The 27908-nt window shown below is 43.1% G+C and overlaps 1 protein-coding gene across 1 annotated transcript in view; it reads left to right on the top strand.

Annotated features, from left to right (window-relative positions):
- Nucleotides 1-26988, top strand: part of LOC114641854 (dynein axonemal heavy chain 5-like) — a 329984-nt gene extending 302996 nt beyond the window's left edge. Inside the window, exons 67-74 of the mRNA XM_051928805.1 lie at nucleotides 1059-1326; nucleotides 1434-1555; nucleotides 5505-5852; nucleotides 7073-7261; nucleotides 10872-11004; nucleotides 16925-17133; nucleotides 21726-21947; nucleotides 26711-26988. Of these exons, the coding sequence (XP_051784765.1) occupies nucleotides 1059-1326; nucleotides 1434-1555; nucleotides 5505-5852; nucleotides 7073-7261; nucleotides 10872-11004; nucleotides 16925-17133; nucleotides 21726-21947; nucleotides 26711-26929 (1710 nt within the window). The 3' untranslated portion in view covers nucleotides 26930-26988. The remainder of the gene's footprint in view (nucleotides 1-1058; nucleotides 1327-1433; nucleotides 1556-5504; nucleotides 5853-7072; nucleotides 7262-10871; nucleotides 11005-16924; nucleotides 17134-21725; nucleotides 21948-26710) is intronic.
- The last annotated feature ends 920 nt before the right edge of the window (nucleotides 26989-27908 follow it).

The following is a 27908-nucleotide window of genomic DNA, read 5'->3' as shown; positions in this document are numbered from 1 at the left end:
ATTTTTGGTTTTGCTATCGGGGCGAGAATGTAGCTGTGATCTCTTTTCTGAAATTGTAAAAATTTGACAAGATATCTCTGGCTAAGCGGAAGGTATGTACGATCCAACGTCAAATATTGTCGCTGTATCTGATTGTGTTCAGTTCTGACGGGAGAGCGTCCCCAAAGCAAGTGGCTGTGATATCTCTGCCAATCAGCAGCTACCCTCTAAAACACACGTAGCTCTGATCTCTCTGTCAAAAACGTTAAACGTGACTCCTTAACAAACAGGTACCGCTAGCTAAGTGGGAGCAAGGTATGCTCCAACACATGGCAACTTAAACGGAGGCTGCCACATGAGTGAGGAGGGTCCCGCCCGGCTCCCCACTTCCTGATCTCATGCTTCCCCCTCCCCTCGGATTAGCATGAATAAATCGCTGCTGCAAGTGAACTATGATACTTAGCGTGATGAGAGAAGTCGCAAAATCAACCGGAATATTCAACCAAATTATAGAAAAAACCCAATCTAAATCCGTTAAGTAGTTCTCTCGTGAAAAGCGGACAGACGTACATACATACAGACAGATGTTGAATTTTATATATATATATATATATATATATATTAGTGTAAAATAAGAACAAAATACTGTCAGAGGTTTGGGGGGTTCCCCATTTACTGTCATACAGAAGAAAAAGGAAATGATGTCTTTACAGACTGAGTTCAAAATGGAACTGGCACAAAAGATAATGAGGGTAGTATATACAGTATAGGTGGGTCTGCAGGAAATGATGTTATGAAGAGGGGTGATTTTGAGGGTTGGAACTGGAAGTGATGTTATTGGGTGGTTTCTTCAGCTCTGCCGGGAGAGAGGAAAGAAGAGTTAGAGGGCAGCGCCAACCCCCTGTTCGGCGGGTAATTGCATCCATTTGAGCCCATAAACTGTCTCTCAAGCGCATGCACGTGTGTGACAAAGGAGATAATGATAAACAACACAAATGAAATTAAATGTCCCACCTCTTGAAAGGCAGTCACTTAATTAAACCTGAATTGCCTAAAAGATGTATAACTGTGTCTTCCAGAACACTCCGTGCCGCGCCATTTCAATGGGCCAGGGTCAGGAGGTCCATGCCAGGCGCCTGCTAAATCAGAGCATGCTGGACGGAGGCTGGCTTCTGCTGCAGAACTGCCATCTGGGTTTGGATTTCCTGGAAGAGCTCCTGGACACCATCACCACCACCGAGACCATGCACGAGGGCTGCCGCACCTGGATCACCACCGAGGTGAATGCGAAATTCCCAATCAACCTGTTGCAGTCCTCCATCAAATTTACTAATGAACCGCCTCAAGGTGAGAACCGATGTTCAGCCAGATGAAGCCAAGTCAGCAATGCTGGTCAAGCAGTGAGGTTTTCTTCACAGTTTAGAATGTATGATGAGTTGTTTCTGTGTCTTCAGGTGTCAAAGCCGGCTTGAAGCGGACCTATTCGGGCATCAGCCAGGAGCTACTGGACATTAGCAATATGCCACAATGGAAACCTCTGCTGTACACCGTCGCCTTTCTACACACAACCGTACAGGTCAGCAAGCACTTTACTCCAAGAAGGTTTTTGGTAATTGTAAAAATGGAAATAATCCAACCTTTACATGTGTGTGATTCGTCAAGCTCAGCTTCTCAATTTAATTTGCCATTCAAATGTTAGTGCTTTTATAACAATGGTTACTGGTTCTCCTTCTTTACTCATTCTCCTTGACCTGACAGCTGCTTTTGATACAATTGATCATAATGTTCTTCTTCACCGTCTGCAATACACCTTTGGACTTTCAGGAAATGTTCCCAATTGGTTTACATCTTATTTGACCGGTAGTACTGAGCATGTCGCCCTTGGCAGCGCAAAATCTCACACCCATAATGTTACCTGTGGCGTTCCACAGGGCTCTGTGTTAGGCCCCATCCTTTTCATCATGTACATGCTCCCCCTTGGAAGTGTCATTAGCAGACATGGCCTATCTTTCCATTGCTATGCCGATGACACTCAGCTTTATCGTAGGACTACCCCCACCTCCTCTACTGCTCCTCTGCCAACATCTACACTGACTATTTGTTTGGAGGAAATAGAGGCATGGATGAGGCTTAATTTCCTTCAGCTTAACAGATCTAAAACAGAAGCCATTTTAGTTGGCACACCACACCATCTTCGTTCTTCTACCATCACCAGTATCACTTTCTCTGGTCAAAACATTCCTCTTTCTACATTTGTTACCAATTTGGGTGTTAAAATGGACTCTCAACTCACTTTTGACACCCACATTAAACATCTCTGTAAGTCATCTTTTTACCATCTCAGGAACATTGCTAAACTTCAGCCAACACTTACCCTGGCAGATGCAGAGAGGCTTGTCCATGCCTTTGTTTCGTCCAGGCTGGATTACTGTAATGCGCTCCTCATTGGGATTCCTGGCAAGAGTATCCAGAGACTCCAGTACATTCAGGACAGCGCTGCCAGGATCCTGATGAGGGTGCGAAAATATAGCCACATCACTCCTATCGTGAAAACCCTTCACTGGCTCCCTGTACCAGCTAGAACAGAGTACAAGGTTTCCCTCCTTACCCATCAATGCATCTATGGATCTGCTCCTCTGTATTTACAGGAACTCCTTATCCCTCATACTTCCTCACGCACCCTCCGTTCTGTGCATACTAACACTCTTCAAGTTCCCAGAACTAAGCTTAGCAGTATGGGTGATAGGGCCTTTTCTTCGGTGGCGCCGAGGCTGTGGAATTCTCTCCCTGACTACCTGAGAGCCCCACAGTCGACTGATGTTTTTAAACGAAACGTAAAAACCTATCTTTTTAGAAAGACATTTTGTTAGACTATTTTTATAGATTATCTTGTTTGTTATCCATCCATCCATTTTCCAACCCGCTGAATCCGAACACAGGGTCACGGGGGTCTGCTGGAGCCAATCCCAGCCAACACAGGGCACAAGGCAGGAACCAATCCCAGGCAGGGTGCCAACCCACCGCAGGGCACACACAAACACACCCACACACCAAGCACACACCAGGGCCAATTTAGAATCGCCAATCCATCTAACCAACATGTCTTTGAACTGTGGGAGGAAACCGGAGCGCCCGGAGGAAACCCACGCAGACATGGGGAGAACATGCAAACTCCACACAGGGAGGACCCGGGAAGCAAACCACAGGTCCCCAGGTCTCCCAACTGCGAGGCAGCAGCGCTACCCACTGCACCACCCTCTTGTTTGTTAATTTATTCTTATTTTGGAAGAACTTTGAGATTGTTAAATATAAAGCGCAATATAAATAAAATTTATTATAAAAGAGTGCAGGATGTTGAAGTCGTTCCACTTAATGTTTTCAATGAAGGCAGCCCTGCTGCTGCCGCCTCAGATATTCCGTGTTGAGAGTTCAACGTTCTATCATCCGCAGTAATTCCGTTGTTATCTGTCTGCTCCACAAGGCTTATTGTCACCTGGACAAAGTTGACAGCCCTGTAACGATGATGTTTTTTGGTTTCCCCAGTAACTTTCAATACCATCCAGCCATTCCTGTTAAGGAGTGTGGAAGATTGGGGGTCAGACAGCCCCCTAACCCGAACACAGAACAAAACCACACACTTTTATTTTCTTTTTGTTGCCTTTTCACAGCACACAATGCCCACAATTCTCCACAGCAGTTAATTCTCATCCTTTTCTCTCTTTCCTTTTCTTTTTCTCTTCTCTTTCTTTCTTTTCTTCTCCCGCCTCCACTCCTCTCCCACAAGCTTTGTCCTCCTCCTCCCGACTCTGGCTCCTCGAATGGAATGATGGCCTCCTTTATACTGCACTCCTGGTGCTCCCTGACGTGAGGTGTGGCGGAAGTGCTCATAGGCACCCAGAAGCACTCCAGGTACACACGGAGCCTCATATGGCTGCACTTATGGGTTTTGTGGAAGTGCTGCAGTCCAAGGCTCTAAAACTGTCCAGGCGCCCCCTGGCAGTGGCCATGGGCCCCAGCAGGGCTGAGGTTCCAAGCTCCAAGCCTGTGGCCCCAATGCAATCCAGGGGGTTTGCCCTCTCTTAGGAGATATTGCTTCTCTCCTGGTCCTTCCATAATAAAGGTGTCCCAGCCGGGTAAGGACCATAGCCATCCGCCACAGAGGTAAACTCAGGGATATACAGGTGGATGAGCCTGTGCTGTCCTGGGTGATGGACTATCTGTCCAGAAGACCACAGTCTGTGAGGGTCAAGGACTGTGTGAGCAAACCTGAGGACCACATGAACAGGTCTGTCCGCTTCTCTCTTCACTCTGTACACCTCAGACTAGAAATAGAACAGCAGGTCAGGTCACCTGGAGAATTTCTCAGATGATTCTGCACTTATGGGGTGTATTGATAAGGGGGGATGAGACAAAGGAGAGGAGTCAGGGGGACAACTTTGTTTTGTGGTGCAAAGAGAATTTTCTACACCATAACATTAGCAAAAGCAAAGAGCCTGTATGTCTAGTCACAATTCAGGGAGTAGATGTAGAGGTGGTCCAGTCCTACAAGTACTTGGGGGGTCCACATTAATGACAGGTTGCACTGGTCTCAGAACACAGAGGAATTGGAGAAGAAAGGGCAGAGCAGGCTCATTTTTTTTTAGGAGACTGCGTTCCTTTAATGTGGGTAGTGACATCCTTCACATCTACAACTCTGCGATGGCATGTGTGGTGTGCTGGGCTGGTATGGTCACTTCAGGAGGGGACCACTGAATCAACAAGCTGATTAAAAGGGCAAGGATCAGTTATGGGACGCACTCTGGACCTCCTGGAGGTCATTGCAAAGAAAATTAAATTAATTAAAAACAAAACTGAGTGCCATTATGAACAACGCTGCACATCCTCTCTCTGTGACACAGCAACACTGAGGACTTTCAACCATAAAATTATTCAGCAGAAGTGTGCCAGGAAACATGACTTGGGGGTCCTTCTTACTAATGCCAGTACACCTGTATAGTACCTCACTAAGACTGGCACAGCCAAGTGAGAACTTCTCTTTCTTTTGAATTGTTCTTGCTTCTGCGGTGGATTGGCACCCTGCCCGGGATTGATTCCTGCCTTGTGCCCTGTGTTGGCTGGGATTGGCTCCAGCAGACCCCTGTGACCCTATGTTCGGATTCAGCGGGTTGGAAAATGGATGGATGTTCTTGCTTTATAGTAACTTCAGTGTGTGTTCAGACCAAAGTGTGTGTGTGTGTGTATTTATTTATTTACTTACTTATCTACCTTATTTGGATCTAAACAGACGAAAAAGATGGGACCCCAAAAAAGCTTGTTGCCTTGTATAACTAGACATAAAGATGAGTTGAACGTCTGGAGATGCCAGACAAACAAAAGAATTTGAGGTGATGTCAATGCATTCAGAAAAAAACAATAAAGTGCTAATATGTACAGTTGTTCAGCTGTGACAATTCTCGGAGAATTTCATTTTGTGATGAGACTCCTGTCACTAATGTAATCATTTCCCTTTTATTTTTTCTTTTCAGGAGAGGCGTAAGTTTGGTCCTCTGGGCTGGAACATTCCCTATGAATTCAATCAGGCCGATTTTACTGCTAGCGTGCAGTTTGTCCAGAATCACTTGGATGAGATGGACATTAAGCGCGGGGTCAACTGGACCTGCGTTCGCTACATGCTGGCTGAGGTGCAATATGGCGGCCGTGTGACAGATGATCTGGATAAGCATTTGCTGAAAACGTTTGCAAGAGTCTGGTTTGGGGAGAACACTTTCTCCGACAAGTTTTGTTTCTACAAGGGATACAACATTCCGAGGGGAAAGAGCATCCAGGACTACCTGCAGCATATCGAGTCGATGCCTCTTGTTGATACTCCAGAGGTAATGTGCTCACGGGACTGAAACTGCGTGCAAAGATTTATTTATATAGTTTGTGTATGAAACGTTTATTAAATAAGTAAGGATCACAAACATTCAGAGTCTCTTAAATGACATGGGTGAGAAAAAAATTAGATGGGAGGCAGGCATGAGACGATACGCGTACCCCGTCTTCACGATACGATATTCTCACAATATTAAATGTACAGCATGGTTAGTGTTACTTATTATGACAGCGTTTCTCAGCCTTTAAGTATTTGCGACCCGAGTTTTCATAACAGTTTTAATCGCGCCCCCCCCTAATGTTTTTTTGAAAGGAGCCCACTAATACCAATTTGTTCTTTTTTAATTAATGATCTATCATAGATGCATATTTTATTATACCTACTTAACTTTTATCGACCTTTATCTAACTCTATATTTATTTTTCTAGTATCAGAATGTATTTTAAGTTCATTTGTTTTGGTTTCAATAGATGTATTTTTCATATTTTTGATTCTTGTTTTCTTTTTTTCACATCTTCGCGCCCCCCCTTTTTTGTTACTTCGCGCCCCCATAGGGGGACCCAGCCCCACAGATTGAGAACCACTGCATTATGAATTCATCCATCCATCCATTGTCCATCACCTGCTATATCCTAACTACAGGGTCACGGGGGGTCTGCTGAAGCCAATCCCAGCCAACACAGAGCGCAAGGCAGGAAACAAACCCCGGGCAGGGCGCCAGCCCACAGCAGATTATGAATTCATTTAATTTCAATTCAGTTTATTTTTTTAAAGGATATGGAGTGAGAGACGCATCCTTAAAGGTAGGACAGGGGGAGATGGCTTTTGATGGGCGTTATCTCCCCCAAACTGTTACTTTGCAGCCCTCCCAGGTTGCAACAACACCTCGGATTCCCACAGTGCTGTATGGGAATTGGTATTTGTCAGCTCAGCCCTGTTGGGTGCCAGGGGTGCTACAGGAATTGCTGAGCCCTCATATGCAGGGCTTACCCGGGTCACAATTATGAATTAATGTAAAGGGGTTAATTAGTAGTAAAAACAGGTCACTAATTAAGAAAAGGGTTAGAATGAAAACGTGCAGCCACTGTAGTGCTCCAGAACTGGAGTGGGAGACCCCTGCCTTACCAGCAGAACTGGGTGTTTGAGTGCTTGTGGCTCAAAATTACAGTCTCAGCAGTTTCAGTTGGTAAACTCTTTGTGTTTTTCTTGCCTCTGCAGGTGTTTGGTCTTCACCCAAATGCAGATATCACGTACCAAACCAACATGGCCAATGTGACACTCAGCACAATTGTGAACATTCAGCCTAAAGACAGCGGGGGTGGGGGTGGCGAGACCAGAGAAGCCACCGTTCAGCGATTAGCCAATGAGATGTTGGAAAAGCTGCCGCCAGACTACATACCTCATGAGGTAAAAACAAAAAAAAATAGAAAATGAAAAGGTGACCTGCAAGAGCAAAAAACAGTATATGAAACCCTTGGGATGTCCCGGTTTTCGGTAACTAATTGGTCATTAAATGTGATCTGATCTGATCTGATTAGCTTACGCTAATAACACACAATCGATTTCAGTCTGTCATGTATTTATTGAACACACCCATCAAACATTCATAGTGTCGTGTGAAAAAGTTAGTGCACCTCATTGTTGAACGGCTCGACCAGGCCAAGGGGACGCCCACTTAACACCTGGCTGCTGCAGATAGATGGTCATTTCCGGAGGGTGGGACTGGACCTCGTATCTGCCTGGGGGGTTACCAACCAGGATCCCGAGCTGTTCCGTCATTTGGCAACACGCTATACCAGTGCATGTTCCCCAACCTGGCCTGACCTGACCCTGACCCTCCTGAAAGTATTCAATGACATCTCTATTATTACTGACGCTGAGGTGGCGCTGCTGTTCTTCTCCTCCTTGACCTGTCCGCTGCCTTTGACACTGTTGATGAGATATTGCTGATGCGGCTTGAACATCTTGTTGGGCTTAAAGGGGCCGCTCTTAACTGGTTCAGGTCATATCTAACTGGTAGACACTTTTCAGTGACTTTTAATTCCTCGTTTTCATCTACTGCTCCTCTTAAATATGGTGTTCCTCAGGGATCCATTTTGGGTCCTATTTTATTCTCTATATACCGTCACCCTATTGGAGCGATTTTTAGGAAATTTAACATTTATTTTCACTGCTATGCTGATGATACTCAGGTTTATATTCCTGTCTGCAACTCTACAATGCATCAACTGCACAACTGTCTGTCTGAACTAAGATCCTGGATGGCTAATAATTTTCTTGATCTGAATCAAAATAAAACGGAGGTGCTTATAGTGGGTCCATCAGCTAACCCAAATTGGTCTTGGACTTCTCGACTCTTTCTCTGCCTTTTGCAAACCTCAAGTCCGCAATCTTGGTGTTATCTTTGACAGTAACCGCTCTTTTGAGAAACAAGTAAATTCTGTAGTCAAGAGTTGCTTTTCCCAGCTTCGTCTATTAGGTAAGATCAAGTCTTTTTTATGTTCTAGGGATCTTGAGAAAGCTACTCATGCGTTTATCTTTCTCGCCTTGATTACTGCAACTCGCTGTATTCTGGGATTAGCAAATCCCTGATACTCAGGTTACAGTTGGTCCAGAATGCTGCCACTCGCTTTCTGGTTGGGGCAAGAAAGTCTGTTTCTCCTATATTAACTCACTTCACATTTGCGGCGTTTTTAAATCTTTACATGGGCTTGCTCCTGCCTATTTCTCCGAATTGTGTGTTTTACACCAGCCATCTAGAGTGCTTAGATCTTCTGGTCAGTTGTCTCTTGTTGTCCCTCATACCAAGTGTAAAACTAAGGGGGACAGGGCTTTTGCAGCTGCTGCTCCTCGCCTGTGGAACTCTTTAGCTCATCATATAAAGGAGTCGTCTACAATTGAACTGTTCAAAACGAGATTAAAGACTCATTTCTATTCACTTGTATTCCATGACCTTCAGTAACACTGATGGTTTCCTTATTGTCATTATGTAACAATACTTCTATTTATAATTTATTTTATTTCTGTTCATTTATTTTATTTCATTTATGTTATTTATGTTAATTGCATATTTTTTTCTTTTATTCGATTATTGTAAAGCACTTTGGCCACAGCATTCCTATGTTGTTTTAAATGTGCTATATAAGTAAATTGACATTGACATTGACAATAACCACTAACAAGCGGATCAGCCCTGTACAACGTTCAGAAGGAAATTTGGACCATTCTTGGTTACAGAGCTGTTTCAGCTTGGTGTGGTTAGGTGTGCCACAGGTTCAGCAACGGAATTTGTGTCTTTGAGCTTCCCTTCAGATGTTTTACAATGGTGAAGTGTGATACTTCTGCCAGTCTCATTTTAGCTGAATAATCGGGTGATTCATAATTATCAGCCTGCAGATGGGGACAGTAGGAGTAATGAAGGGATGATGAGCTTTTTAGAGTGGCATCAGGTGAAGTAAGGAGGTGAGCGTTTAGAATAGAAATAAACAATTTTATTTGTCACATACAGTACAAATTATACATACAGCTCAAAATGTTATGAAATGTGCGGTTGCTTAACTCCAATGGTTGTGCCTTTAAGAAGAATAGTCAGTCAGTCATTATCCATCCATCCATCCATCCATTATCCAACCCACTATATCCTAACTACAGGGTCACGAGGGTCTGCTGGAGCCAATCCCAGGCAACACAGGGCACAAGGCAGGAACAAATCCTGGGGCAGGGCGCCAGCCCACCGCATAAGAAGAATGTAAAAGGACAAAAATAATAACATTAAACAATAATGACTTTATAAATATCAAAAATCATTAATAGAATTTTAAATAGGTCATAAATAATAACTAAATAATGTAATATAAGAGAGTAAATACAAGGTGGTCCAGATCTAATTATGCAATTATTGCATTGCATTGCATTAAAAGTTGCAAAGTTAGATCTGAACCACCCTATAGTATGGCACCATGTAACTTTAGACACTTTCTTCATTCAAGATGCAGATGGCCTGTGGACAGGAGCTCCTCCTCAGTCTCTCTGAGCTGAACTTCAGGCCACATTAGCGTCTACCAGACCACATCACAGAAGAGAGACCATTGTTGGGTTGGCTGGTATCATTAATGATTTTCTTTGCCTTAGTCCAATATGCATAATTAGCCATGTGCCACACTTTTAAATCAGAACAAATCTTAAACTATAAGGTGAAATAAAGAACAAAAAATATATATATATTTCTCTCTTCTTGATACAGCAAAGGGTCTGTAGAGACAAATCAGAAATGAAAAAGACATTCCTGCTATGTCCGGAACCCCTGACTTCAAACAAGAACGAGTCAGTCGCACACTGTCACTCCATAGCATAGCCAATGTGTGCTCTGAAACTGGAACTTTGTGAGCACAAAGATGATATATATATGGTGGTGTCCCCCGGATCCCCGCAGGGCATCATGGAAAATGGAGTTCAGCTTCACAGCCCTGCTGGATACCATGGGTGCCGCCAGGGGACGCTGCAGGGAGCCACAGGGATTGTTATTTCCCTATAGCCCGGAAGTACTCCCTAGTCACGGGAACGGAAGAACTGAAGTACTTCCGGGCTGAAGAAAAATAAAGAGTTTCCCTCTGACCCGGAAGTGCGATGGAATCACAAGGACTGAAGAACAGAAGCACTTCCGGGTCACAGACTATTTAAAGGACTGGTTTAGACCCAGCAAAGAGAGCCGGAGTTGGGAGCAAGAGTGACAGAGCTGCTGGGTGATAGCAGCTCTAGATAGATAGATAGATAGATAGATAGATAGATAGATAGATAGATAGATAGATAGATAGATAGATAGATAGATAGATAGATAGATAGATAGATAGATAGATAGATAGATAGATAGATAGATAGATAGATAGATAGATAGATAGATAGATACTTTATTAATCCCCAAGGGGAAATTCACAAGCTGACTAGTCCTCGGAGTTGAATGGCTTTTCCTCCTTTTGATATCTGCTGTAGACTAATGATGGCTTCTGTTTCTGTACAGGTCAGAGCTCGTCTCCAGAAAATGGGTCCCTTTCAGCCAATGAATATTTTCCTGCGCCAAGAACTTGACCGCATGCAGCGCATCATTGGCAGAGTGCGGACCACCCTCACTGACCTCAAGCTTGCTATAGATGGTGAGTGGTCCGTGGCAGTAATAAAGAGGCTGGATGGGTGCAGATGTCCTCAAAATGTATTCCTGTATCGTGGGTCTGTTTTATGATTCCATAGTTTAGGCTAGTGATTCTCAAACAAAAATTGGTAGCAGGCTGACAAATTCCTATCATTTTTCTTAACTAGCTGTCCCCTTGCAGCTCCGCCCATGTACAGTAGTAGTGAAACAGGACAAACTTTAAAAATCAATAAAAAAAATGTAAAAAAACTTCATTCTGGGCAAGTAAAAGGTAGGTACAGTCAAATGTTGGCACTGTATCTAATCGTGTTCAGCACTGATGGGAGAGCGTCCCCCGCGTGGGGAGAGGAGCAAGTGGCCGGGATATCTCTGCCAATTGTCAGGGCCCCGCCCGCTTCCCCCTCCTCTCGGCCCCCCTCCTCTCGTCAGATTTGCGCAAATAAACCAGTACTGCAAGCAAACTGTGATACTTAGCGCAATGAGAGAAGTTGCAAAATCAACCGAAATGTTCAAGCAAATACAGGTACTTGTCGACTTACGACCGCGATTGGTTCCGACTGACTGGTTGTAAGTTGATCTGGACGTAAGTCGGCCTATGTTAATTTAAGGTAAGAATATTAGACTGGGTAATAATATTGTAATCATCTTAAAGTAATATTTTATCAACATTTTCTTACTTTCTAAGACAAACACAGCATACTACAGTACAATTTGTTTAATATGTGGAAAACGTACAAAACAAGAAATACTGTACTGTACATTTAATTCCTGGCACCACTGGTGCTTGGCTGCGGGTTGTCGATATCGCCTTCATCAGATCAGGCGAGGCTGCGGACGGGGTGATGGGAGGAGTTGCTCTTTTCATAAACATAGTGAGCTTCGTCTGAATTGTTTGTTTTTTTTTCTCTTCATAAATTTCGCAATAAGGACGAAATGTGTTGCGTGCCATCCGTTCAATCCTCGCAAATCATTCAATATTTGGGTCCATTTTTTCAAAATGAGCGAGGAGTTTATTCAGTAGAGATAAATCTTCTGACAATCCCTTTGTGGTGAACATTGTTTGTGGCACCTCCTCCTCTTCGTCTTACTCCAATTCTCTTGTTTCTTCTTCCGCCACTCTTTCTTCTTCCAATTCTATCAGCTCTTCATTCATAAGTTCACCTGATTCCCGGTCTAGCAACTCCTCGACATCTTCCATTTCACATTCCAATGAAAGGTCTTTTGACAGTTTCACTATTTCTTCACGAATCTCATCAAGTTCTTGTTCACTGTTAAATCCAGCAAAAGTATTTACATAACGCTTAACACACTTCTTCCATACGCCATTCATACACTGTGAGTCGACATTTCTTGCGGGGAGGGCTTTTGTTTTCTCTGATCTGAGTTCACCTCTGTTATAGCGCGTCTTTATTTGAAAAGAGCAGTGTCATATCGGGGCGAGTGTGAACGCTAACTTTGACAAGCACTATAAATTTACAGCGGTTGTTACAGACGTAAATCAAATGTATGTTTTTATTGTATAATATTAACAATAACAGCAGCTCTCTACTCAAAGCGGTAAACTCGAGAAGCTGCTAGCATCGAACCCAGAAGCTCTTGATTGGGAGTCAGCAGTTGTGTGTGGGAACTGTTAACATTTGAATGTGATGATTGTATATAAAACTTGTGCACGAACGAGACTGGGATAACTGTGGATGTGGATGTGAGTGGTGTGTGTGACTGAGAATGACTGGTGTGAAGCCTGAAGTCCAAATATCAAATAAACACTTTCACAAGTACAAGTATAACAGAACAAGTGCGCTTTTATTCAAGAAGAAAAAAGAAAGCAGGTTGCGGTAAGCAGTTGATGCGACTGCTTGCGTAGTGCAATCCTAAGAACTGCCCAATCAAGAGCTTCTGGGTTTGATGCTGGCAGCTTCTCAAGTTTGCCGTTTTGAGTAGAAAGCTGCTATTAGTGTTAATATTATAGGGTTATATGTTAGGGTTATATTATTATCGAAAATTGCCAAAACAACAAGACACAAACACACGTGGGGCAACACTGCTGCGTATATATTTTTACTGCTGCATAGCGAGACTTGAGAGTGCGGGAAACTGGCGCTGCCAACAGCTGGCAGGGGAAACAGTCAAACGCGTCGTAAAGTCGAACAGTCGTAACTTGCATAGGTTGTATGTCGACGAGTACCTGTAATAGCAAAAAATCCGATCTAAATCTGTTAAGTTGTTCTCTCGTGAAAGCGAACAGACTGAGACACAGACAGACAGACAGATGTTGGATTTTAAATATACTCCAGTAATGGCGCACCGCACGATAACGTGCAGTGAATACACTTGACTTGAGCATTCCTAGTTTTCCTCCTCTTTCTTTCTCTGTATGTTTATCATTCGTTTGCTCAGAGGTTGATGCCCCTGCTGCTTCCTGAGCAGCTCTTCTTGTCTCCACCCTAGCAGCCCGCTTCTTCTCTTCTTTCGTCGGCATCTTTTCATGCTAAAACTGATTAAGTCGGTGTTTGTGTTGCAATTACTTAGTATGTTTCCTTTAATTTTTCAGGAACTTAAGTCTTCAATCTTCCTCAAGAATGATTTAAGATATGAAGGGGTAGGTGAAGTGATGACGAAGGTGGTAGGGAATGAGAACGGCGCCCGTACGCTTGCTCCGCACAGCCACCCTGCTGCCCGCTGTCGAGAGTTGATTCAACAATAAAATGAAATAAAAATAAAAAGGGGAAAAACCTTGGAGGTCAATCATCCGCCTGAAAGCGAATAGTAGACGTCACTTAGTATATGTGTACCAAATTTCAGGTCAATAGGTCAAACGGTTTGCGAACTACAGTTGATTTAAAATCCTGTATTGAATTGTGCACTTTGAGAATTTTTTTTTATTATTTCTCTTTCTAAAAATATTTTTGCTTTGCGCCCTCCGCCACCATCACCTATCATCTATAGGGGAGGAGCGAAAGCTTTTGATTCGTCAGAAATTTCGATCTCCAGTTTTGGGCGGATCTCAACGTTTTACGGTCCCCTGATACCAAAACCATCAATATCTCTATGATGGGTGTGTGTCACAGTTTCTTTAAGACGGTCTACAGCTAAAACGGCTGGCCAGATAAATACCAAACTCGAACCTTAAGTCTGTTATGACATGACAATGTGCTGATTAGTTTTTAAGCCAAATCGTGCAAAAGAAATAGGCACTCTAGAGGACCTCTCAAATACCGTAATTCTGCTATTAATGATGAATTCTCCCCAGTTGCTATCCTATTGACCTATTTTATGATCGGAAAGAATATCATCAGAGTGGTAAATAATTACTGAAATGTTACAGAATAGTTCGGGTAACTTGGTTCCTGTGGGCGCAAAGTCTACTGACGCTCGCATCCGAATTTTTTAGAACAATATTTTACGTGGATATTTTGGCTGGTTTTTATCTAACGCCATTCTGTGAACATTTAGAGTACTCATGGTACCATCCATCCATCCATCCATTTTCCAACCCGCTGAATCCGAACACAGGGTCACAGGGGTCTGCTGGAGCCAATCCCAGCAAGCACAGGGCACAAGGCAGGAACCAATCCCGGGCAGGGTGCCAACCCACCGTGGGACACACACACCCACACACCAAGCACACACTAGGGCCAATTTAGAATCACCAATCCACCTATCTTGCATGTTTTTGGACTGTGGGAGGAAACCGAAGCGCCCGGAGGAAACCCACGCAGACACGGGGAGAACATGCAAACTCCATGCAGGGAGGACCCGGGAAGCGAACCCAACTCATGGTACCAGGACATTATTTTGTTTTTACAATTAAATGCCACCATTTTAATATTCCCATTACCAGCACACAGCCCCATGGAAGTTGCGTAGCACTATCCCACATTTTGCGTTATCTGCGCGACCCTTTAAATCCAGCACAAAGACTCTTTCGGTATCCATGAACTGGATAACAACAAGTGAGACAGGTATTCTTTCTCGACTGTCTGGTTTCCGATTCTATAGTTTCTCTCTTTGACCTTGATTTCTGGTTTAGGATTAGGCTTTGGTGTGTGTGGTGTGTGGCTGGGGGAGGTACCCAGCTGGGACCCCCAGAAGGACTGGAAGAGGGATTATGCCTCCTCCGGACCATGAGGGGGCAGCAGCCCTGGTTGGTGTGGGGACCACGGGAACAGAGCATGGAACTCAGCCCTATAAGGGCCCGTGGTCACCGCCAAGGGGCGCCCGAATGCCTGAAGAGCCCTGGACGTCAGCACTTCCGCCACACCCAGCGGAAGGAATACCAGGGACACCCGGAGTGCTTCTCTTGGTGTGGCGGAAGTGCCGGCGGAAGCTCATCGGGAGGCACCTGGAGCACGTCCGGGTGAATATACAAGGGGCTGCCTCCCTCCATTCATCAGCTGGAGTCAGGTGGAAGTGGATGTAGCTCAGAGGAGAGGAGTGGAGGTGGTGAAGGAAAGTCATTGTGACAGAGGCCTGGACTAAGGGTGATTGGTGCTGGGCACTAGGTTGTGCATGATATTTGTACATAGTCTTATAAATATGAATAAACGTGTGTTTGGGTTTGAACCATCAGTGTCTGCCTGTCTGTGTCCGGGCTGGTTTCCACATGTGTTAGATTTAGTCTTATGGTTTCACTTTGTGTCTGGTTGATAAACATTTCGTCGTCTTGTTCTCTTCACACCTTCAGGTAGAATAGCTCCTCTCGATGTGGAGAAGAGCAGCAGTTCTACTTTGAACTCCTCTCAAATGTCTGTCCTCCTCACCCTATGTCAAAGGCTGAGCCTGGACGCTCTTAGAAGGAAGTTCCTTTCCAGCACTTGTATCCATGGTCAAAGTTGAAGGCTTGAACGTAGATTGACTAGTAAACTGAGAACTTTGAATTTCACTGCGGCTCTCAGTTCACCGATACAACGTCCATATAACTGAAGATGCAGCTCCAATCCACCTGTCGATCTCATTCACTCATGAACAAGACCCTGAGATACGTAGACTCTTTTGTTTGAGGTAGCACTTCCTCCCTATCTGGAGAGGGCATGCCACCCTTCTCCGACTGAGAACCGTGACCTCAGACTTGGAGGTGCTGATCCTCATTTCCACCACACTACACTCATCTGCACACCACCCCTCTTTTCCAAGGTCTCATTTGTCAGGAATGACATTATTTCTTCAGTGTCCAAAAGACGTGTTGTTTTTTTCAAGTATGAGGAGAAAAATCTACAGAGACCTGGCATGAGTCGCCTTACTCTCAGGTAGGGACCAGGTACATGATTTTAACTCGGAATGTTAGATTCTGAAACAGCTGCTTAACCACCGTACAGCCATAGTGCTTGAATCCTAGAAGATACAGAGCACAGTCAAACCTGTTTAATCCAGTTCAGTGTCACTTGTGGCCACAGCCTATCGAAGCAACACTAGCCACAAAGCAGGAGCCAGATCTGCATAGGGGGCAAATCTAAATCCTTACTCCTTTCTATGTTAACTAATGTTGTCTTATTTTAATTTCTTATTTTGTCTTTTGTTTTTCTTCTCTTCATTATGTAAAGCACTTTGAGCTACTTTTTGTATGAAAATGTGCTGTATAAATAAATGTTGTTGTTGTTGTTGTTGTTGTAATGCAAAGCTCACTTTATCATGCCCTCTCTCAGTACCAAGTTGGAATTGCCGATTGACGTAACCTGAACATCCTTGGGGTTGTAGGAGGAAAACCAGGAGTACCCCAGTGATGACCCATAAGTAGAATTTTTAAAATCCATACACACAGAAAACAGATGTGAGCATCAAATCCAAGATGCTGATCTCTGGGAGACTGCAGCAGTAACCACTGAGCTACCTAATAGAAATATTAAGCAATTGATGATTATCCTTTTTAATCCGATGCTACTCCATTGATACTGTAAGCCTGAATATTCACATTTCTCCTTTTTCAGGTACTATCATCATGTCTGAAGACTTGAGGGATGCTCTGGATAACCTGTATGATGCTAGGATACCAAAACTGTGGCAAAAAGTATCCTGGGAGTCTGCAACCCTGGGTTTTTGGTTCACTGAACTCTTAGAAAGAAACCAGCAGTTTCATACCTGGATATTTGAAGGACGACCCAACCAGTTCTGGATGACAGGATTCTTTAACCCACAGGTATGAGAGAAACGGTAGAAAAGAGAAAAGAGCTGCGGCATTCTGGGCATGAAACAATAGTCTAGGAAGAACAGTGATGGAGCTTCATTCTTCATTTCTGAATTTGACTTCAAGGCAATAATAGCATATCTGTTTTAAACAATACGTCCATCAGAATCAGCTTTATTGGCCAAGTATATGTACACATACAAAGAATTGGACTCCGGTTTTACCTAGTATTGTCCCTGATACTGTGAGATTGACTTAAGTGTTCATGAGAGTGATGGCCTGAGGAAAGAAACTGTTCACATGTCTGGTAGTTTTGGCATACAGTGCTCTGTAGTGCCTACCAGATGGACGAAGTTGAAAAAGGTTGTAACCAGGGTGTGATGGGTCTGCAATGATGTTTTCTGCCAGTTTCCTGACTCGAGATCTGTATAAGTCTTGAATGGAGGGCAGATCAATACCAATGATTTTTTCTGCAATCCTGACTGTCCGTTGAAGTCTGTTCCTGTCCTGTTTTGTGGCTGAGCCAAACCAGACTGTGATAGATGAACAGAGAACAGACTGGATTACTGCAGAGTAAAATTGGATGAGCAGCTCCTGAGGCAGGTTGAACTTCCTGAGCTGGCGCAAGAAGTACAACCTCTGCTGGGCCTTTTTAACAATTGTGTTTATGTTTAGTTCCCACTTTAGGTCCTGGGAAATTGTGGATCCCAGAAACCTAAAGTTTTCCAGACGAAATGCTGTTGAGTAGTGTGAGAGGATAGATAGAATGAAAGGCACTATATAATAGATAGATAGATAGATAGATAGATAGATAGATAGATAGATAGATAGATAGATAGATAGATAGATAGATAGATAGATAGATAGATAGATAGATAGATAGATAGATAGATAGATAGATAGATAGATAGAAAGGCACTATATAATAGGTTGTCTCTTTGGTTGTTGCAGCCTTTGATTTCTTAAACCAGGTGTGATGCTTGGGAGCAAAGAAGATGTCTGTAGGTGGCTAAGTCGGACCGAGAGGTCCTCTCTTCAGAAGTTATTTGTCCCTCTCTTCTTAGTCTTGGCAGTTAGATAGATAGATATAAATATGATATAAGATAAATATGATAGATAGATAGATAGATAGATAGATAGATAGATAGATAGATAGATAGATAGATAGATAGATAGATAGATAGATAGATAGATAGATAGATAGATAGATAGATAGATAGATACTTTATTAATCCCAAGGGGAAATTCACATTCTCCAGCAGCAGCATACTGATACAATAAACAATATTAAATTAAAGATTGATAATAATGCAGGTAAAAAAATAGACAATAACTTTGTATAATGTTAACGTTTACCCCCCCAGGTGGAACTGAAGAGTCGCATAGTTTGGGGGAGGAACGATCTCCTCAGTCTGTCAGTGGAGCAGGACGGTGACAGCAGTCTGTCGCTGAAACTGCTCCTCTGTCTGGAGATGACACTGATTAGTGGATGCAGTGGATTCTCCATGATTGACAGGAGCCTGCTCTGCGCCCGTCGCTCTGCCACAGATGTCAAACTGTCCAGCTCCATGCCAACAATAGAGCCTGCCTTCCTCACCAGTTTGTCCAGGCGTGAGGCGTCTTTCTTCTTAATGCTGCCTCCCCAGCACACCACCGCGTAGAAGAGGGCGCTCACCACAACCGTCTGATAGAACATCTGCAGCATCTTATTGGAGATGTTGAAGGACACCAGCCTTCTAAGGAAGTATAACCGGCTCTGTCCTCTCTTGCACAGAGCATCAGTATTGGCAGTCCAGTCTAATTTATCATCCAGCTGCACTCCCAGGTATTTATAGGTCTGCACCCTCTGCACACAGTCACCTTTGATGATCACGGGGTCCATGAGGGGTCTGGGCCTCCTAAAATCCACCACCAGCTCCTTGGTTTTGCTGGTGTTCAGGTGTAGGTGGTTTGAGTCGCACCATTTAACAAAGTCATTGATTAGGTCCCTATACTCCTCCTCCTGCCCACTCCTGATGCAGCCTACGATAGCAGTGTCATCAGCGAACTTTTGCACATGGCAGTTATGATGTCTCTGTAGTAGTGCCTTTTTAAAATCCTTTCAATTTGTAGGGTCTTGCTGACTACCCCATTTCCAGAGTTGCCAGGTTCCTAAAAAACATATAGCCAAGTGACTGCTTAAAAATAATAATAATAATAATAGTAATAATAATAATACTAATAATGCATTTTATTTATAGGGGCACTTTACATTAGCAGTAAATCTCAAAGTGCAACATAAAAAGATTAAACAAAGGCAAGGCAAGAAAAAACACAGATTTAACAACAATAATTATAGCATTCTTGTTAATAAGCTTTCCTAAATAGAAAAGTCTTTAGCTGTTTATTAAAACAGCCCACAATCTGCTGTGTTCTCAGGCTCTCTGGTAGGCCATTCCAGAGCCGTGGAGCAGCGGCTGCAAAGGCTCGGTCACCCATTGTATGAAGTTTGGTCACAGGGGGTCGAAGGCGGTAGGTGTTTGTATAACGGAGGTTTCTGGTAGTGGACTGTAATATAAGGAGTTCTTTAAGATATTGTGGAGCATTTCAATGGATACACTGATGAGTAAAGAAACAGAGTTTGTATTCGATACGGAGGTGGATAAGGAGCCAATGAAGTGACTGAAGGATTGGTGAGATGTGTTCATATTTCCGCATCCTCATCAGGATTCTTGCAGCACTATTTTGAATTTGTTGGAGCTTTTGAAGGCTCGTGTTGGGTATCCCAATGAGGAGTCCATTACAATAGTCCAGTCTGGATGAGACAAAGGCATGAGCCAGCTTTTCAGCATCACAGAGGGAGAGGTAGGGACGGAGTTTGACTGTGTTTCGGAGATGAAGGAATGCAATTTTACAAAGGTGATGGATATGTATATCAAATGACAGATGGGAGTCTAACTTGACACCCAGATTTGTAACAGAAGTGTAGAGGGTAATGGTACAGTCAGAAAAGGAAATACAATTTACAGAGGAACCAAGTTGATGGGGGTGCCAATTAAAAGAGCTTCAGTTTTGGTGCTATTCAGCTTGAGAAAGTTCTTGGACATCAAGGCCTCAATCTCATCCAAGCAAGAGGAAAAAGTTGATGGAGGTGTAAGAGAAGTCGAAATCCAGTCTCACATAGAGCTGCGTATCATCGGCATAGCAATGGAATGAAACTCCATGCTTGCGGATGATATTGACCGAGGGGCAGTATATACAGTAGATATTAAAGAGGGTCAGCCCAAGGACTGATCCTTGTGGGACTCCACAGGTGATAGTGTGGGTATGAGATTTAGCACATGAGAACACAATGAGAACACTGAGGACACCGATGCCTGTATTTTTAAACAAAAACACAGCATTGTGAACATTATTAAATCAACAACGACCGCAACATTGATTTTCATACAAATGGTGTACCTCACAGTGCTTTACAAGATGATAAAAGAAAAGTTTAAATGAAACAAAAATAAGATTTGGCAATGCTAAGTAACAAAGGATAAAGTAAGGTCCGATAGTCGGGAGGACAGAAAAAAACAAACAAAAAAACTTCAGATGGGCTGGAAAAAAAAAAAAAAAACACAAAATCTGCAGGGGTTCCAAGGCCACAAGACCACCCAGCGCCCACTGGGCACCTAACATAAATGGTCTCAATCAGTCCTTATGGCTTTCACGCTTCATGTGAGAGAATTAGATGGTGATGATCATGTGGACTTCTGGCCTTCAATTCATCAATGCTGGGACAGGGTGAGGTTCTGATCAGGTGGTGGTGGCGCAGAAGGGCACCACAGAAAACCAGAAAAAGAACAGCCGTGAAAAGTAGGGATTAGTACGGATTCTGGCGCCTTAATGAAAATGATCAGGTGTTTCACTACGTGTAAATCGATGAAGCTTAATTGACTGCTTCAGTCTTATCCTTTCATTTTTGAGCCCTTTTTATAAAGCCCTTAATTAGTTCTGGTTTGTTTATCCGTTCATCCATCCGTCGCTTCACCATCCATGCTTAGCCCAGCTAAAGGTCATGGAATGCTTTGCTTACATTGCTTGACTGTCTTTGGACCAAATTAATTGGTCAGTTATTCAATGTACAGTGGAACCTTGGGTCATGACCGTAATTCGCTCCAAAACTCTGGTCGCAACCCGATTTGGTCGTGACCCAAAGTAATTTCCCCCATAGGATTGTATGTAAATATAATTAATCTGTTCCGGACCATACGAGCGGTATGTAAATATATATACGCTCTCTCGCGCTCTCTCTCTCTCTCACTCGCTCGCTCGCTGCACAGGGAGAGACTGAACGTGTGCGGAAATCATTGGCGCGTACGATCCGGAAGGGAAACTGGCTTGTTCATCACCCGAGTGTGTGGTCGTGAACAGATGCAAAAGTTTGGCAAACTTTTTGGTCGTAACCCAATTTGTACGTGGTCCAAGACGTTCGTGACCCGAGTTTCCACTGTACTAGCCCTAATGAAGAACCACAAACGCTTCTGATTCCAAAGAACCACAGTGGAGAAGTTCTGCTTCAACTCAATTCAGTTCAATTCTTTTTGTTTTTTTTTTTTTTTACACTTTCTTTCTAAAAGGGCTTCTTAACTGCTATGCGTCAAGAAACAACTCGTATGAATGTATCCAAAGGTTGGGCATTGGACAGTGTCGTCCTCTACAATGACGTGACAAAGATGATGAAAGAAGATGTCACGTGTCCTCCTCCCGCTGACATTGGTGGAGTCTACGTCTATGGGCTTTTCCTGGATGGAGCTGGGTGGGATAAAAAAAACACGAAACTTATGGAGTCGTCACCCAAGGTTAGTCATCATGGGGGATTGCTATTAGACCTTTTTTTTTGCTACTCCATTCTGGGGACTTCCATGGAGACTTCACGTTTTCAGAGACTTTTTAACATTCTGCCGTCTGTAGAATATACACAGTGGGTTCAGAAAGTATTGAGGACCTTTCACTTTCTGCACACTTTATTGTAAATTTGCCATTCTTGCCTATCAGTCTGCACTCAGTAACCCATAATGTCGTGTCATTTTCTAACTCGCTTAATCCAGACCTGGCTCATGGGATATCCCAATATGACAAAGTGAAAACATGTTTTCAGAAAGGTTTTTAAACTTATGAAAAATCAAAAATTTTCATTCGTTAGGAGTACTCAGACCCTTAATTTAGTACTTTGTAGAAGCCCCTTTGGCAGCAATTCCAGCTTTGAGTTTTCTTAGGTAAGTCTCTAAAAGCTTTGACCACCTGGATTTGGGCAGTTAATCCCATTCTTCCTGGCAGATCCCCTCAAGCTGCATTAGATTGAATGGGGAGCATCTGTGAACTGCCATCTTCAGGTCTCACCACACATGTTGTGTGGGGTTTAAGTCTGGGTGTTGGCAGGACCACTCAAGGGTTTGTCCCAAAGCCACTCCAGTGTTGTCATGGCTGTATGCTTCAGGTCATTGTCATGCAGAAAGGTGAACCACCACCCCAGTTTGAGCTTGTATTAAGTCTGGAGCAGATTTTTTTCCAAGGACCTCTCCGCATTTGGCTGCGTTCATCATTGCCTCAGTTGTGACCAGTCTCCCTGTCCCTAACAGCATAACGCTGTCACCACCATGCTTGAGATGACATATGTTGTACACAAAGGCTCGTGTCATTCCTGTTGACCAGGTCTCCAAAAATATCCTGATCAACTGCCAGGTAAAGTGGGTGCCAACCTGATGCAGACGATCGCCCCTTTTCAGAACTGTCCACATTTTTTATAAAGCCCTGACCACTGGACAGTAAGACCTAAGGAAACCGGTGAGTTGCAAGTTAAAAGCAGCCAGCACAAACTGGGCAGAAAGTGACATTTATTTTAGTTATTAAAATTATTATTACTTGCTTGAAGACAGGTAATAGAATAATTAAATAATATTTGCTATCTCTTGCCCTATGTGTACCTTCAGTGCCTTTCCTCCTTATTTACATGTGTCTGAACGTCTCTTCACTGGTGCCCAATGCCTCATAAAACTTATTTTCAAGTCACCTTTCTTGCCTTCTGTCCATTTTTATGCTTTCCGTCTTTGAAAGTGACATTGTCAGTGTGTGTCTTGCACCTTTACTAACTATCTACTATTACTGTACTACTATACTACTATTACTGGTTCGGTGGCAACTGGGAGACAGTCAACTCTGCGAAAAGACAACTCAGTGAAAAGACAACTCAGCGAAAGACAACTCTGTGAAAAGACAACTCGGCGAAAAGACAACTTGGCGAAAGACAACTCGGCAAAAGACAACTCGGTGAAAAGACAACTCGGCAAAAGACAACTCGGCGAAAGACAACCCAGCAAAAAGACAACTCGGCGAAAGACAACCCGGTGAAAGACAGCCCTGCAAAAAGACAACTCGGCGAAAAGACAACTCGGCAAAAGATAACTCGGCGAAAGACAACCCGGTGAAAGACAGCCCTGCAAAAAGACAACTCGGCGAAAGACAACCCAGCAAAAAGACAACTCGGCGAAAGACAACCCGGTGAAAGACAGCCCTGCAAAAAGACAACTCGGCGAAAAGACAACTCGGCAAAAGATAACTCGGCGAAAGACAACCCGGTGAAAGACAGCCCTGCAAAAAGACAACTCGGCGAAAGACAACCCGGCAAAAAGACAACTCGGTGAAAGACAACCCGGCAAAAAGACAACTCGGCGAAAGACAATTCAGCGAACGAAAAGACAACTCGGCAAAAGACAACCCGGCAAAAAGAAAACTCGGCGAAAGAAAACTCGGGCAAAGACAACTCGGTGAAAGACAACCTGGCAAAAGACAATTCGGCGAAGAAACAACTTGGCGAAATACAATTTGGTGACATCCTTTACTAGTTAGGTAATAGTTAGGTTCAAAGAGATTTTTTAATTATATTTAAATGACAACATGATTTAAAATGTTGAAAATAAATTTATATAATTGACGAACAAATTTTATTCTGCAGATGGTACAAACTCTATCTTACATTATCTTCTGCAACCAAAATTGCTAATCCTTTATATAAATTGTATTGATTGTAATCATATGACAACATTATTTAGAATACAAAAGGTGAACTGCGAGTACAGCTTAAGGAATATCTTTACTCTCAACGTATTGGGACTCTCATAAAGCAGGTGATTCTGTGGATTTCCTGGCACCCTATGTTGTGATTTAAATATCATTAAAAAATCTCTTTGAACCTAACTATTACCTAACTGGTAAAGGATGTCACGGAGTTGTCTTTTCTCCAAGTTGTCTTTTCGCCGAATTGTCTTTCGCCGAGTTGTCTGTCGCCCAGTTGTCTTTTCGCAGAACTGTCTGTCGCCCAGTTGCCCCGAACGACTATTATTAACTACTATTTTACTATAACTACTACTGACTCTTAGTATAACGTAATGTATCGATGAGGAATAATAAATCAGTACACCCATGTTTTAGATTTCAAACATTCTTGTATCTCATAGCATTAAAGAAACAAGCAATCACTTTCTAATTCTTTTTTTGAACTAAAAATAAAGGGGGGACCAAACTTGATTGGTAGGTAGATGGGGACCGAATTGAATGCGGCACCTGCAGCATATCGGTGGAAATGAAAGCCCCACTTTTAGTAAGTTATGGAGTAAGCAACATGCCCTCCTATTTGGAGGTGGGGAAAGAAATGTGCCTCACGATTGCCTGGTTAGCATTATCACTTTAATTTCACTAATTCATCACTTTAATTCTTTTTTTTGAACTGATAAAAAAGGGGGAACCTAAACTAATGGGTACGGTAGATCATCAAATTTGTCACACCTCATAATTTAATGTCATTTTCGTTATTAAAATTATTATTATTACTAATAATATTACCTGTTGAAGACAGATAATTAAATACCGTATATACTCGCGTTTAAGTTCTCCCACAGATAAGTCGGGCTTGAATTTACAGTATAATTTCCTGTATTTTATAATGTCGGTCGTATAAGTTGAATGTGGAAAACTCACGCTATTGGTCCAAGAGATTATGATATGATAATGCCCAGCTGAGAGAGTCACCACGGAGCACTTAATACACTTTCTATGTATTGTGCCTACGTCAGCATTCCCAACCTTTAAGTATTTGCGACCCGAGTTTTCATAACAGTTTTAATCGGGCCCATTAACGTTTTTTTGAAACCCTTGTAAATTTTATTTCTATATTTTTTGCTGCTGATACACCGCTACAAGTTAAAACTTTCCCTACGAATAGTGAAATTAGGCCACATATGGCAACATTCGCGCCCCCCTTTTTTGTTACTAGGGGGACGTGCCCCACAGTTTGAGAACCGCTGACCTATGTGAACACACGGTAATACCCGAACTATTCCGAAGCGACGTTTGCACTGATTTGTGTTTTTTGTATCTCACACCCTCATACACCTTTACCATAAGAGCTTCCCTTATCTACGATGGAGTGTTCGATCAGAGGAAAATATGAAGCTGGTTTTAAATTAAAAGTTGTTGAAGTGGTGAAAGAAATTGGTGACTACACTGCTGCAACAAAATTTGATGCGTCTGAGAAACTGATACGAGATTTGAGGAGGCAAGAGGATGTTAAAAAAAAAAAAAAAAGTGTCGTATTTTTGAACGGGCATATAAGTCTGATTTTATGATGGACTTTTCACATTTCAAGACCCGACTTATACGCGAGTATATACGGTAATAATTATAATAGCTGTCTCTTCCGTGCCTTTCCTCTGTATCTGTGTGTGTGTGAACGTCTCTTCATCGGCGCTCCCTCCCTCAAGCTCATTCCCATAAAGCCCCTGCTTATTTTTGTGGCGCCTTTCTTGTCTCCTGTGTGGTTTTATCCTTCCCGTCTCCCTCACCATGCCATCTACACCTTTACTTCTCCCTGTGCATCTCGCACTCTCACTTCCTTTTTTAAACTGCGGACGATCACTTAGACAAGACAGCAGGTGTGGTCATATAGCAGCTTTATTTTCTCATCGTCACAGTGAGCAGGTTTCAGAAAAACAGGCAATCAATATTACTTGACAGCGTCAGGGCTCTTCTGAACAACTGTTTGTTGGGTGGGGCAAAGGTTTTATACCCCTAGAATGCGTAATTTAATATCATTATGAAATGCAACAGTCGACACTTTTATTTTACACAATCCTTGAGCCTCTTTAACGCCCATTTTGCAACTTGATTTTCTTGGCCCCTTTGTTATGGCGTTCAACTTGATTTTCTTGGCCCCTTGGTTATGGCGTTCAGATGTAAACTAAGGGAAAACGTGATAAGGCAGTCTGTGTGGAATGCTTAGACCTTGAGTCCTTTTGACAAATATTTTTCTGTTTGCTCAGCAAAGCATGTTTTTAAAGCTTACTTCTGCTTAACTCCTTAGACAAGGAGTAGTACAAGGGAACGAAGAGAACATTCATCTTCCACAAATCACATCACCAAAGCCAAACCAAACAATCACACCAAAGCCAACCTAACCAATCAGATTGCTCTGAGGGACTGGACACACCCCTACACACACACAGACCTTAAGTGTTTTTATTATATAGTAAATTATGAGTTCTCCTTTTGTTCTCTTTGTGTCTCACAGGTCTTGTTCACGTTGTTGCCTGTAGTTCACGTGTACGCCATTAGCACTACAAGCCCTTCAGACTCAAAGAAGCAGCAAGGCAACCTGTACTCCTGCCCCGTGTATAAAAAACCACGGCGCACTGACCTGACGTTCATTTTCTCTTTGTACCTGAGAACGGCACAAGACGCCGACCACTGGACCCTCCGAGGTGTGGCCCTGCTCTGTGACAACAAATAAGAGAACAGCCGACCCCTCGCCTGACGGGGCTTTCTTTCTACTCTTTGCATGTGGCTTTGCACTTTGGTCTTTTAAGCAGCGCTGGTTTTAAGGATGATGAGCAAAGTAACCATCTCAAAACTGGACAGTTGATGGCGGTCAAGACATAAACGATGCAAAGAGTGAAAGCTTGGAGCAAGAAGTGAAACACTTTGCTGAATCTGAAATTATTTTCATGAATCGCCTCCATTTTGATCGATGCCATGGGTGCCACTGTTGGAGTTTGCTGGCTTTCATTTCCTGAAGTGGATATTAGGATATAGAAGTCCGTTTTTGGACAATATATTCGTTAACCACTGATTGAATGTCTAGAACAGCGTTTCTCAACCTTTAAGTATTTGCGACCCGAGTTTTCATAACAGTTTTAATCACGCCCCTCTAACGTTTTTTTGAAAGAAGCCCACTAATACCAATTTGTTCTTTTTTAATTAATGATATATCATAGATGCATATTTTATTATGGGTGGCACGGTGGCGCAGTGGGTAGCGCTGCTGCCTCGCAGTTGGGAGACCTGGGGACCTGGGTTCGCTTCCTGGGTCCTCCCTGCGTGGAGTCTGCATGTTTTCCCCGTGTCTGCGTGGGTTTCCTCCCACAGTCCAAAGACATGCTGGTTAGGTGGATTGGCAATTCTAAATTGGCCCTAGTGTGTGTGTTTGTGTGTGTCCTGTGGTGGGTTGGCACCCTGCCCGGGATTGGTTCCTGCCTTGTGCCCTGTGTTGGCTGGGATTGGCTCCAGCAGAACCCCGTGACCCTGTGTTCGGATTCAGCGGGTTGGAAAATGGATGGATGGGTATTTTATTATACCTGCTTAACTTTTATCGACATTCAACTAACTCTATATTTATTTTTCTAGTATCTGAATGTAGTTTAAGTTAATTTGTTTTGTTTTCAATATTTTTCATTTTTTCGATTCTTGTATTCTTTTTTTCACATCTTTGC

Source organism: Erpetoichthys calabaricus, chromosome 6 (genome assembly GCF_900747795.2).
Source record: "Erpetoichthys calabaricus chromosome 6, fErpCal1.3, whole genome shotgun sequence".
Classification (NCBI taxonomy): Eukaryota; Metazoa; Chordata; class Cladistia; order Polypteriformes; family Polypteridae; genus Erpetoichthys; species Erpetoichthys calabaricus.
This window is presented reverse-complemented; position numbering and strand designations above follow the sequence as displayed.